The sequence below is a fragment of the Oncorhynchus tshawytscha genome, linkage group LG25, assembly GCF_018296145.1.
Source record: "Oncorhynchus tshawytscha isolate Ot180627B linkage group LG25, Otsh_v2.0, whole genome shotgun sequence".
Classification (NCBI taxonomy): domain Eukaryota; kingdom Metazoa; phylum Chordata; class Actinopteri; order Salmoniformes; family Salmonidae; genus Oncorhynchus; species Oncorhynchus tshawytscha.
Genome location: NC_056453.1, coordinates 47191459 through 47205388, shown reverse-complemented (window position 1 = coordinate 47205388; position 13930 = coordinate 47191459). Strand labels below are relative to the sequence as shown.

Here is a 13930-nt window from a genome sequence, read left to right as displayed (position 1 = left end):
TATGTAACACCCTGGACCAGAGCTACCACAGCAGTAACACACTAGAACCTCACCAGGTATTTCTGAATCTTCTTCCACAGTGTTGCAAATTCTCCCAGCCCCAGTTTGCCGTTACCACTGTCCTGCTTAACGGTTAAGGTTAAACAAGTGTCTGGACACATCATGCCCAACAAACGACAATAGTCAAAACTAAAGTCTGAGATGAGAGTTCAGAACTCGACTTTTGTGTAACTGATTCATTGATGTCAGAGTGCAGATGTCAGAATACCTCAGATGCAGCATGTAACAACAGCATGTAACAACAGCATGTAACAACAGCATGTAATAACAGCATGTAACAGCATGTAACAACAGCATGTAACAACAGCATGTAATAACAGCATGTAACAGCATGTAACAACAGCATGTAACAACAGCATGTAACAACAGCATGTAACAACAGCATGTAATAACAGCATGTAACAACAGCATGTAACAACAGCATGTAACAACAGCATGTAATAACAGCATGTAACAGTTGTGTAAGAGAACAGCATGTAATAACAATAACAGCATGTAATAACAGCATGTAATAACATATAATAACAGTATGTAATAACAATATGCAACAGCGGTATGTAATAACAGTAACAGTGTGTAATAACAGCATGTAGTAGTTGTGTAAGGGAGCAGTATGTAACAGTAACAGTAACAGCATGTAACAACAGTATGTAACAACAGTATGTAACAACAGTATGTAACAACAGTATGTAACAGTAACAGTAACAGCATGTAACAACAGTATGTAATAACAGTAACAGTATGTAACAACAGTATGTAATAACAGTATGTAACAGTATGTAACAGTATGTAACAACAGTATGTAGTAACAGTATGTAGTAACAGTATGTAACAACACTGTAATAACAGTATGTAACAACAGCATGTAATAACAGTATGTAGTAACAGTATGTAACAACAGTATGTAACAGTATGTAACAACAGTATGTAGTAACAGTATGTAGTAACAGTATGTAACAACACTATGTAATAACAGTATGTAACAACACTATGTAACAACACTATGTAACAACAGTATGTAACAACAGTATGTAACAACAGTATGTAACAGTAACAGTAACAGCATGTAACAACAGTATGTAATAACAGTAACAGTATGTAACAACAGTATGTAATAACAGTATGTAACAGTATGTAACAGTATGTAACAACAGTATGTAGTAACAGTATGTAGTAACAGTATGTAACAACACTGTAATAACAGTATGTAACAACAGCATGTAATAACAGTATGTAGTAACAGTATGTAACAACAGTATGTAACAGTATGTAACAACAGTATGTAGTAACAGTATGTAGTAACAGTATGTAACAACACTATGTAATAACAGTATGTAACAACACTATGTAATAACAGTATGTAACAACAGCATGTAATAACAGTATGTAGTAACAGTATGTAACAGCATGTAACAGCATGTAACAACATGTAATAACATAATAACAGTATGTAATAGCATAATAACAGTGTAATAATAACAGCATGTAATAACATAATAACAACAGCATGTAATAGCAGCTAATAAAAACATGTAATAACAGCATGTAATAACATAATAACATGCAACAACGGTATGCAACAGTGGTATGTAATAACAGTAACAGTATGTAATAACAGCATGTAATAACAGCATGTAGTAGTTGTGTAAGGGAGCAGTATGTAATAACAGCATGTAATAGTTGTGTAAGGGAGCAATATGTAACAACAGTATGTAACAACAGCATGTAATAGCAGCTAATAAAAACATGTAATAACAGCATGTAATAACATATAATAACATGCAACAACGGTATGCAACAGTGGTATGTAATAACAGTAACAGTATGTAATAACAGCATGTAATAACAGCATGTAATAGTTGTGTAAGAGAACAGCATGTAATACCAGCATGTAATAACAGCATGTAGTAGTTGTGTAAGGGAGCAATATGTAACAACAGTATGTAACAACAGTATGTAACAACAGTATGTAACAACAGTATGTAACAACAGCATGTAACAACAGCATGTAACAACAGCATGTAACAACAGCATGTAACAACATGTAACAACAGTATGTAATAACAGTAACAGTATGTAATAGTAGTTGTGTAAGGGAACAGTATGTAACAGTAACAGTATGTAACAACAGTATGTAACAGTATGTAACAACAGTATGTAACAACAGTAACAGTATGTAACAACAGTAACAGTATGTAACAACAGTATGTAACAGTATGTAATAACAGTAACAGTATGTAATAGTAGTTGTGTAAGGGAACAGTATGTAACATCAGTATGTAACAACAGTATGTAACAACAGTATGTAATAACAGTATGTAGTAACAGTAACAGTATGTAGTAACAGTATGTAATAACAGTATTAATAACAGTATGTAATAACAGTATTAATAACAGTATGTAACAACAGTATGTAACAGCATGTAACAACAGTAACAGTATGTAATAGTAGTTGTGTAAGGGAACAGTATTAATAACAGTATTAATAACAGTATGTAATAACAGTATTAATAACAGTATGTAATAACAGTATTAATAACAGCATGTAACAACAGTAACAGTATGTAATAGTAGTTGTGTAAGGGAACAGTATGTAACAACAGTATGTAACAACAGTATGTAACAACAGTATGTAGTAACAGTATGTAATAACAGTAACATTATGTAATAACAGTATTAATAACATTATGTAATAACAGTATTAATAACAGTATGTAATAACAGTAACAGTATGTAACAACAGTATGTAACAACAGTATGTAACAGTATGTAACAACAGTATGTAGTAACAGTATGTAACAGTATGTAGTAACAGTATGTAGTAACAGCATGTAACAGTATGTAGTAACAGCATGTAATAACAGTATGTAACAGTATGTAATAATAGTATGTAATAATAGTATGTAACAACAGTATGTAACAGTATGTAGTAACAGCATGTAATAACATGTAACAGTATGTAGTAACAGTAACAGTATGTAATAACAGTATGTAGTAACAGGATGTAACAACAGTATGTAGTAACAGTAACAGTATGTAATAACAGTATGTAATAACAGTATGTAATAATAGTATGTAATAACAGTATGTAACAGTATGTAGTAACAGCATGTAATAACAGTAACAGTATGTAGTAACAGTAACAGTATGTAGTAACAGTAACAGTATGTAATAACAGTATGTAACAGCAGTATGTAATAACAGTATGTAATAACAGTGTGTAACAGTATGTAACAGTATGTAACAGTATGTAACAGCAGTATGTAACAACAGTATGTAACAACAGTATGTAGTAACAGTAAAGTTGTGTAAGGGAACAGTAAAGGCATGTAAAGGATACGTCCATGAGGTTGACCATGATTCTGGCTGTGTCCAGGCTGAAGCCGTCCGTCTTTATGTCCGTTCCTGTAGAGGGGACAGAGTAGGGACAGAGTTAGGACAGGGTAGGGACAGAGTTGGGACAGAGTAGGGACAGAGTAAGGACAGAGTATGACAGAGTTAGGACAGGGTAGGGACAGGGTAGGGACAGAGTAAGGACAGGGTAAGGACAGGGTAGGGACAGGGTAGGGACAGGGTAGGGACAGAGTAGGGACAGAGTAGGGACAGAGTAGGGACAGAGTAAGGACAGAGTAGGGACAGAGTAGGGACAGAGTAGGGACAGAGTAAGACAGAGTTAGGACAGGGTAGGGACAGGGTAGGGACAGAGTAAGGACAGGGTAAGGACAGGGTAAGGACAGAGTAAGGACAGAGTAGGGACTTCTGCAGTCTGCAATATACATTAAACATGTGCTCTCTATACAATGAACAAAAATATCAATGCAACAATTTCAAAAACCTGACTAAATGACTTTTCATGTAAGGAAATCAGTCAACTGAGATAAATTAATTCGGCCCTAATCTATGAATATCATGACTGGGAATACAGATATACATCTGTTGGTCACAGAGACCTTTAATAAAAAGGTAAGGGCGTGGATCAGAAAACCAGTCAGTATCTGGTTCCACCATTTGCCTCGTGCAGCGCGACACATCTCCTTCGCATAGAGTTGATCAGGCTGTTGATTGTGGCCTGTGGAATGTTGTTCCACTCCTCTTCAATGGCTGTGTGAAGTTGCTGGATATTGGCGGGAACTGGAACACGGTGTCGTGCACATCGATCCAGAGCATCCCAAACATGCTCAATGGGTGACATGTCTGGTGAGTATGCAGGCCATGGAAGAACTGGGACATTTTCAGCTTCCAGGAATTGTGTCCTTGCGACATGGAGACGTGCATTATCATGCTGAAACATGAGGTGATGGCGGCGGATGAAAGGCACGACAATGGGACTCAGGATCTCATCACAGTATCTCTGTGCATTCAAATTGCTATTGATTAATTGCAACCTTGTTTGTTGTCCGAAGCTTACGCCTGACCATACCATAACCCCACCGTCACCATGAGGAACTCTGTTCCCAACGTTGACATCAGCAAACCGCTGACCCGTACAATACCATCTGCTCGGTACAGGTGAAACGGGGATTAATCCGTGAAGAGCACACCTTTGCAGCGTTGCAGTTGATTACGACGCCGAACTGCGGTCAGGGTAAAGACCCTAGTGAGGACGGCGAGCACGCAGATGAGCTTCCCTGAGACGGTTATCCAGGCAAAGGAGAAATGCTCACTAACAGAGATGTAAACAAATCTGCGCACAACATTTGAGAGAAATAAGCTTTTTGTGCGTAAGGAACATTTCTGGGATCTTTTATTTCAGCTCATGAAACATGGGACCAACACTTTACATATTGTGTTTATATATTTTAGTTCATTGTAGTATTCAGTGTGCACAGTACAAACACAAATCATGACTAGAAAGAAAGCAGAAAGCACTTGACTCACGCTTAGCAACGATTTTGTTGAAAATACTCCTGAGCTCAGATGCTGAAATCTCCATATCCTATTTACATAGAGAGAAAAGTATTTAAACTATGAAGGGTACATTTTCCCAGTCAATAACTTCATTAAATATTATACATATTTTTGGCAGTGTCATATTATATATTTTATATATATATATAAAATGGTCTATTATAAACTGGGTGGTTCAAGCCCTGAATACTGATTGGCTGAAAGCCGTGTTATATCAGACAGTATACCACGGGTATGACAAAACATGTATCTCTAATTACATTGGTAACCAATTTATAATAGTAATGGTCGGTAATAATACTTACATCTCCAGCTAGCTTCGTGAACAGGCCCCTGAAGCCAGCATCAACCTCCCCCTCGGGTACTGTATCCTACAGAGATACCGCCATGATAAGTCACATTGGAAAGTGAGAGAAGTGTAGAGTAGTGTAGTCTAATGTAGAGTAGAGTAGTGTAATGTAGAGTAGAGTAGTGTAGTCTAATGTAGAGTAGAGTAGTGTAGTCTAATGTAGAGTAGAGTAGTGCAGTCTAATGTAGAGTAGAGTAGTGCAGTCTAATGTAGAGTAGAGTAGTGTAGTGTAATGTAGAGTAGAGTAGTGTAGTGTAATGTAGAGTAGAGTAGTGTAGAGTAGAGTAGTGCAGTCTAATGTAGAGTAGAGTAGTGTAGTCTAATGTAGAGTAGAGTAGTGCAGTCTAATGTAGAGTAGAGTAGTGTAGTCTAATGTAGAGTAGAGTAGTGTAGTCTAATGTAGAGTAGAGTAGTGCAGTCTAATGTAGAGTAGAGTAGTGCAGTCTAATGTAGAGTAGAGTAGTGTAGTGTAGAGTAGAGTAGTGCAGTCTAATGTAGAGTAGAGTAGTGCAGTCTAATGTAGAGTAGAGTAGTGTAGTCTAATGTAGAGTAGAGTAGTGTAGTCTAATGTAGAGTAGAGTAGTGCAGTCTAATGTAGAGTAGAGTAGTGCAGTCTAATGTAGAGTAGAGTAGTGTAGTGTAGAGTAGAGTAGTGTAATGTAGAGTAGTGTAGTGTAGAGTAGTGTAGAGTAGAGTAGTGTAGTGTAATGTAGAGTAGAGTAGTGTAGTGTAGAGTAGTGTAGTGTAGTGTAGTGTAGTGTAGTGTAGAGTAGAGTAGTGTAATGTAGAGTAGTGTAGTGTAGAGTAGAGTAGTGTAAAGTAGAGTAGTGTAGTGTAGTGTAATGTAGAGTAGAGTAATGTAGAGTAGTGTAGTGTAGTGTAGAGTAGAGTAATGTAGAGTAGTGTAGTAGAGTAGTGTAGTGTAATGTAGAGTAGTGTAGTGTAGAGTAGTGTAGAGTAGTGTAATGTAGAGTAGTGTAGTGTAGAGTAGTGTAATGTAGAGTAGAGTAGTGTAGAGTAGTGTAGTGTAATGTAGAGTAGTGTAGAGTAGTGTAGAGTAGTGTAGTGTAGTGTAGAGTAGAGTAGTGTAGTGTAATGTAGAGTAGAGTAGTGTAGTGTAGAGTAGAGTAGTGTAGAGTAGTGTAGTGTAGAGTAGTGTAGAGTAGAGTAGTGTAGTGTAGTGTAGTGTAATGTAGAGTAGTGTAGTGTAGTGTAGAGTAGAGTAGTGTAGAGTAGTGTAGTGTAGAGTAGTGTAGAGTAGTGTAATGTAGAGTAGTGTAGAGTAATGTAGTGTAGAGTAATGTAGTGTAGTGTAGTGTAATGTAGAGTAGAGTAGTGTAATGTAGAGTAGAGTAGAGTAGTGTAATGTAGAGTAGTGTAGTGTAATGTAGAGTAGAGTAGTGTAGAGTAGTGTAGTGTAGTGTAGAGTAGTGTAGAGTAATGTAGTGTAGAGTAATGTAGTGTAGAGTAGTGTAATGTAGTGTAGAGTAGAGTAGTGTAGTGTAGTGTAGTGTAGAGTAGAGTAATGTAGAGTAGTGTAATGTAGAGTAGTGTAGTGTAATGTAGAGTAGAGTAGTGTAGAGTAGTGTAATGTAGAGTAGTGTAGTGTAGAGTAGTGTAATGTAGAGTAGAGTAGAGTAGTGTAGAGTAGTGTAATGTAGAGTAGTGTAGTGTAATGTAGAGTAGAGTAGAGTAGTGTAGAGTAGTGTAGTGTAGAGTAGAGTAGAGTAGTGTAATGTAGAGTAGTGTAGTGTAATGTAGAGTAGAGTAGTGTAGTGTAGTGTAGAGTAGTGTAGAGTAATGTAGTGTAGAGTAGTGTAGTGTAGAGTAATGTAGTGTAGTGTAGTGTAATGTAGAGTAGTGTAGTGTAATGTAGAGTAGAGTAGAGTAGAGTAAAGTGGTGTAGAGTAGTGTAGTGTAGAGTAGAGTAGTGTAGTGTAATGTAGAGTAGTGTAGTGTAATGTAGAGTAGAGTAGTGTAGAGTAGTGTAGTGTAGTGTAGAGTAGTGTAGAGTAATGTAGTGTAGAGTAATGTAGTGTAGAGTAATGTAGTGTAGTGTAGTGTAATGTAGAGTAGAGTAGTGTAATGTAGAGTAGAGTAGAGTAGTGTAATGTAGAGTAGTGTAGTGTAATGTAGAGTAGAGTAGAGTAGTGTAGAGTAGTGTAGTGTAGAGTAGAGTAGAGTAGTGTAATGTAGAGTAGTGTAGTGTAATGTAGAGTAGTGTAGTAGAGTAGTGTAGTGTAATGTAGAGTAGAGTAGAGTAGAGTTGTGTAGAGTAATGTAGTGTAGTGCAGGGTAGAGTAGAGTAGAGTTGTGTAGTGTAATGTAGAGTAGTGTAGAGTAGAGTAGAGTAGTGTAGTGTAGAGTAGTGTAGTGTAATGTAGAGTAGAGTAGAGTAGAGTTGTGTAGAGTAATGTAGTGTAGAGTAGTGTAGTGTAATGTAGAGTAGAGTGGTGTAGTGTAATGTAGAGTAGTGTAGTGCAGGGTAGAGTAGAGTAATGTAGTGTAGTGCATGGTAGAGTAGAGTAGTGTAGAGAAGTGTAGTGTAATGTAGAGTAGAGTAGTGTAATGTAGAGTAGAGTAGAGTAGTGTAATGTAGAGTAGTGTAGTGTAATGTAGAGTAGTGTAGAGTAGTGTAGTGTAGTGTAGAGTAGAGTAGTGTAGTGTAGAGTAGTGTAGTGTAATGTAGAGTAGTGTAGAGTAGTGTAGAGTAGTGTAATGTAGTGTAGTGTATAGTAGTGTAGAGTAGTGTAATGTAGGGTAGTGTAATGTAGAGTAGAGTAGTGTAGTGTCGTGTAGTGTAGTGTATAGTAGTGTAGTGTAGTGTATAGTAGAGTAGTGTAGTGTAGTGTAGAGTAGTGTATAGTAGAGTAGTGTAGTGTAGTGTAGAGTAGTGTAGAGTAATGTAGTGTAGTGTAAAGTAGTGTAGTGTAGTGTAGTGTAATGTAGTGTAGAGTAGTGTAAAGTAGTGTAGTGTAGAGTAGAGTAGTGTAGAGTAATGTAATGTAGTGTAGTGTAGAGTAGAGTAGTGTAGAGTAGTGTAGAGTAGTGTAAAGTAGTGTAGTGTAGAGTAAAGTAGTGTAGTGTAGAGTAGAATTGTTTCTTACATCTTCTAGTTCTGCCTTAACCGGGTCGTCACAGGGCCTGACAAAAATAAAAATAATTACAGAAATAAACACATTTATCTTTGACCAACCCTGATATTTTCAAACCTAGAGTATCTCCACACACACACACACACACACACACACACACACACACACACACACACACACACACAGAGAGAGAGATGCTTACAGCGTCTCGGCCTGTTTCTCGGAGAACACTCGTAGGCAGAAGTCCCCGTTCAGGTTGGCCTCGAAGGTGGAGGGGACGATGAGGTATTCTCCTGGGGGCAGTTTGAAGCGGGTGCTGACCTCTCTCAGGTTGATGAAGGTCTCCGAACGAGCCGTCTGGGCGTGAGACAGGAAGTAGTTCTTATCCAGGTGGACCTCCCGCTGGCCGTGGAACTGTTCTGGAACCTGAGATTAGAGAGCAAGGAGACACAATCAGATGAAATCAGAGACACAATCAGAAACACAAGCAGATGAAATCAGAAACACATAAATAACATTTGTTACTGTTCTTACTCAATGCATCAAACAGACAGAAAACTAAATCAACAACTACACAAAACAATATTTGGATACAGTTGTAGATATACTGGGAGAGTATATTTGGATATAGTTGTAGATATACTGGGAGAGTATATTTGGATATAGTTGTAGATATACTGGGAGAGTACATTTGGATATAGTTGTAGATATACTGGGAGAGTATATTTGGATATAGTTGTAGATATACTGGGAGACTATATTTGTATATAGTTGTAGATATACTAGGAGAGTATATTTGGATATAGTTGTAGATATACTGGGAGAGATATAGTTGTAGATATACTGGGAGAGTATATTTGTATATAGTTGTAGATATACTGGGAGACTATATTTGTATATAGTTGTAGATATACTGGGAGAGTATATTTGTATATAGTTGTAGATATACTGGGAGACTATATTTGTATATAGTTGTAGATATACTAGGAGAGTATATTTGTATATAGTTGTAGATATACTGGGAGAGTATCTGATACATACGACACAGAGTGAATGTCCTAATGGATACAAACATTCATATCTTATGAGCCCCACCTCATAGATGGCGAATCCGATGGTGTGCATGTCCTCTCCTGCTTTCCTCATCCGTCTTCTGTTCTTCTGGATGAGTCCCACGACGAAGCTACAGCCCACCTCATCATCCCCCGGGTCGTCATCCTCTTCCTCCAGCTTGATCTTGAACTGGGGATTCATCCAGAACGTGTCTGTAGGGAACCCGGATTGACAAAGGTCAGGGTGAGGGAGTGAGACTGCATGTTGTGTGGAATTCCTTTCTAACGGCTGGTGCTCGTATGTAACAGAGTGGAAATTTGATCCCAACCTGGGAACAAACTAACAACCCTCTACACTTTAATGTAACTCAAAGAAGCACCATCAATACCACTGACCCAGAGAAGACGAGGTGTTTCAGGGTCTTCCTAGAGAAGACGAGGTGTTTCAGGGTCTTCCTAGAGAAGACGAGGTGTTTCAGGGTCTTCCTAGAGAAGACGAGGTGTTTCAGGGTCTAGGTCTTCCTAGAGAAGACGAGGTGTTTCAGGGTCTTCCTAGAGAAGACGTGGTGTTTCAGGGTCTTCCTAGAGAAGACTAGGTGTTTCAGGGTCTAGGTCTTCCTAGAGAAGACGTGGTGTTTCAGGGTCTAGGTCTTCCTAGAGAAGACGTGGTGTTTCAGGGTCTAGGTCTTCCTAGAGAAGACTAGGTGTTTCAGGGTCTAGGTCTTCCTAGAGAAGACGTGGTGTTTCAGGGTCTAGGTCTTCCTAGAGAAGACTAGGTGTTTCAGGGTCTAGGTCTTCCTAGAGAAGACGAGGTGTTTCAGGGTCTAGGTCATCTGATCTCACAGAAGAATACTCGTGGACATACCTAACTAGTGTTCCTGCATACTGCAGTTAGACTTACAGGGGTTGTTCCTGCATCCTCCTGCAGTTAGACTTACAGGGGTTGTTCCTGCATCCTCCTGCAGTTAGACTTACAGGGGTTGTTCCTGCATCCTCCTGCAGTTAGACTTACAGGGGTCGTTCCTGCATCCTCCTGCAGTTAGACTTACAGGGGTTGTTCCTGCATCCTCCTGCAGTTAGACTTACAGGGGTTGTTCCTGCATCCTCCTGCAGTTAGACTTACAGGGGTCGTTCCTGCATCCTCCTGCAGTTAGACTTACAGGGGTTGTTCCTGCATCCTCCTGCAGTTAGACTTACAGGGGTTGTTCCTGCATCCTCCTGCGGTCGATCCTTTCCTCCAGGCCCCATCGTAGTTAGACACGCTCCAGTGTTTAACATCATCAGTGGTCAGTGTGTCAGGGGTCAGAGTGCAGAGCTCCAGACGATGGTAGTGCCTCGTGAAGTCAGAGAAGGACATCCTGTAAAGACATGAAGAAAACACCAAGTCTGTGAAATATATCCTGTAAAAGAAAAAAAACAGATCGCAAAGCAGTACAGATAAAACCACTTCACCAAACAGACACTGAGGATAATGAGCACACAACGTCTATTACGTCTACTATAAGGGAGATATGACAGATACTGAACAGACACAGGAGATGTAATGATGAAGTCATTACGGCCCGGCTTCCTGGACCCAGATAAAGTCTTGGACCAAAAAAAAAAGCGGAGATTCTCTATTGAAAGTTATTTTTACTCAAGGACTCGGTTAAATCTAGGTCCGGGAAACTGGTCCTATGAGTTCTGTATTGATGAAGTTACCAGAACTCTCCATCGTCTGCCTTCACGTTGTCCCGCTCAGAAACATCCACGCTGTTCCACTCAGAGGAGCTGGAGAAAGAGAGAGAGAGAGAGAAAGAGAGAGCAAGAGAGAGCGAGAGAGAGCGAGAGAAAGAGAGAGCGAGAGAAAGAGAGAGAGAGAGAAAGAGCGAGAGAGCGAGAGCGAGAGAGCGAGAGAGAGCGAGAGAGCGAGAGAAAGAGAGAGCGAGAGAAAGAGAGAGCGAGAGAAGAACCACAGTCCTGTTACACTCAATTTAAGTGATCTGAGAAAGATTTACTAGATTCATGTTGAACCAAGTGACTGGAAACTGAAAAGCATCGGGGTTTGGGGGGGGGGTCAATTAGGGATGTGCATCTTTCCTTTTCAAGACGATAGCCTGTGTTTTTTTTGTCTCCCCCCACTTTGGTTCTGAAATCCTCATCAACCCCAAATTAACTTGACATTTTCGCAGATTGAGATTTTGAGCTGGTAATATATTTTAGGGGGAGTCCCTCCCTCCAAAGACCCTCCTCATTAGTGATTAAGGGGACTTAAAGATCAATGTTTTGCTGCAGGCCTTATAAGATACTGTTGCTATGTGTCTAAAAACTCTTGTCACTATAAGTTGCACAAGCCATCTATATCTTTGCGGTTAAGTCCTGGCTGTTGTGAGAGTGTGCTTTTGCAGGCTGGGTCTGAGTCAGACTGAAACTAGATAAAGAGAAGTAACAACTGTCTGATTTTGACATGTTGATCTTGTGTGACAGTGGACAATGAAAATGAATTCAGAGAAGTTACTGTACTCGGTTTCTTTATAAGGTAACCTCAGCTTATTGATACACACACACATTGACGTAGGGGATCAATACCATCAGGGAGTGATCACATGTATATAAAATCAGCAGTGCCCTTAGGGTGCAGAACTTACTCGGAAACATGCGTGTTCCCGTTGTCAACTCCTGTCTGCAATTCCATTAATAAAGGAATGATTGATTTACTTAAAGAGATTGTCTGAATGCTAATTTCACCAATGATTGACAAGGAACAAGGAACGAACCACCAACAGTATCAATATTTATCATTTACAAATTAGCCATGACATAGCCAATGAATATATAGCACAACTTTGGATTCCACCCCCCCATCTCAAAATCTAAAGGACTCTACCCCCCAATCTCAAAATCTAAAGGACTCCACCCCCAATCTCAAAATCTAAAGGACTCCACCCCCCAATCTCAAAATCTAAAGGACTCCACCCCCAATCTCAAAATCTATAGGACTCCACCCCCCAATCTCAAAATCTAAAGGACTCCACCCCCAATCTCAAAATCTAATGGGTTCCACCCCCAATCTCAAAATCTAAAGGACTCTACCCCCAATCTCAAAATCTAAAGGACTCCACCCCCAATCTCAAAATCTAAAGGACTCCACCCCCCAATCTCAAAATCTAATGGATTCCACCCCCCCATCTCAAAATCTAATGGTCGTCCCCCCCATCTCAAAATCTTTAGTGAGCTTCTTTTCTCCTCTGGCTTCAGGGGTGCGGTGCGGCTCGCAAAAGTATCATTCAGGGGACCGAGTTGCGTATCATTTCTTACTTGTCACTCCAGGCCCCAGTCCACTCCACTGTTCCCCAGGGGTTACGCACTCTGACCAGCTTCTCCTTGCGGCCACGGTAGTTCACCTGGTTTAATAAGGTCATCATACAGTAGTTAGACCCTGCTTTGGGTTCAGACAGATCTCACACACTACGAGGGTTAGACTGGTCCAAGATCTGTTTGTGCTCTATAGCCAACTCATATGGCCGTTGGCCGCTAGGGTGTTGGCCGCTAGGGGGTTGGCCGCTAGGGGTTGGCCGCTAGGGGTTGGCCGCTAGGGGTTGGCCGCTAGGGGTTGGCCGCTAGGGGGTTGGCCGCTAGGGGTCGGCCGCTAGGGGGTCGGCCGCTAGGGGGTCGGCCGCTAGGGGGTCGGCCGCTAGGGGGTCGGCCGCTAGGGGGTTGGCCGCTAGGAGTTGGCCGTTAGGTGGTTGGCCGCTAGGAGTTGGCCGTAAAGCACAAACAGAGCAGTGACCAGGCTAGGATAGTGTGGATATAATGTATCAGATATTGTCTGATGTTACCTCGATAGCCCCGGTCAGAGAGTAGGCGTGTCCTTTCACCAGCTTCTGATTGGTGATGGCCTCCGAGTCTGCCTGGCTGGTGATCTGGAGAGACAGGGAACCACAAACTCTAACTAAACCACGACCAAACTAAATATAACACTCTGATAACAGCTGGACCAAGTAGCTCACAGAACCTACAATAATTATCCATGGAGATTCATCATTCAGCTTGCTCTTTAGTCCAGGACGAGAATTAATCTGTGTCCAGTAACCACCTCCGAATGTTTACTGCATTTAACCTTCTCACAAACATGCAACCTTCTCACAAACATGCTTCGTCTTTTAACTGACGTTGTTACCCAAAGTCACTTGCTTTAGTTAAATGCACTGTGCCACTGAATGTCAGTAAAACCTCACATAGATAATATCCCGTCCTTCACTGCATGTATATTTATTTTGCCTCTTTGCACTCCATTATTTTTTATTTCTACTTTGCACATTCTTCCACTGCAAATCTACCATTCCAGTGTTTTACTTGCTATATTGTATTTACTTCGCCAACATGGCCTTTTTGCCTTTACCTCCCTTCTCACCTCATTTGCGCACATCGTATATAGACTTGTTTATACTGTATTATTGACTGTATGTTTGTTTTACTCCATGTGT

The 13930-nt window shown here is 40.1% G+C and overlaps 1 protein-coding gene across 1 annotated transcript in view; it reads right to left on the bottom strand.

Annotated features, from left to right (window-relative positions):
• Positions 1-13930, bottom strand: part of LOC112223950 (calpain-2 catalytic subunit-like) — a 47591-nt gene that overhangs the window by 12545 nt on the left and 21116 nt on the right. Inside the window, exons 6-16 of the mRNA XM_042305822.1 lie at positions 13283-13366; positions 12762-12847; positions 11166-11234; positions 10662-10822; positions 9508-9677; positions 8615-8838; positions 8425-8461; positions 5274-5339; positions 4939-4996; positions 3401-3465; positions 54-122 (exon numbers count right to left, since the gene is read on the bottom strand). Coding sequence (XP_042161756.1) covers positions 54-122; positions 3401-3465; positions 4939-4996; positions 5274-5339; positions 8425-8461; positions 8615-8838; positions 9508-9677; positions 10662-10822; positions 11166-11234; positions 12762-12847; positions 13283-13366 — 1089 coding nt within the window. The remainder of the gene's footprint in view (positions 1-53; positions 123-3400; positions 3466-4938; positions 4997-5273; positions 5340-8424; positions 8462-8614; positions 8839-9507; positions 9678-10661; positions 10823-11165; positions 11235-12761; positions 12848-13282; positions 13367-13930) is intronic.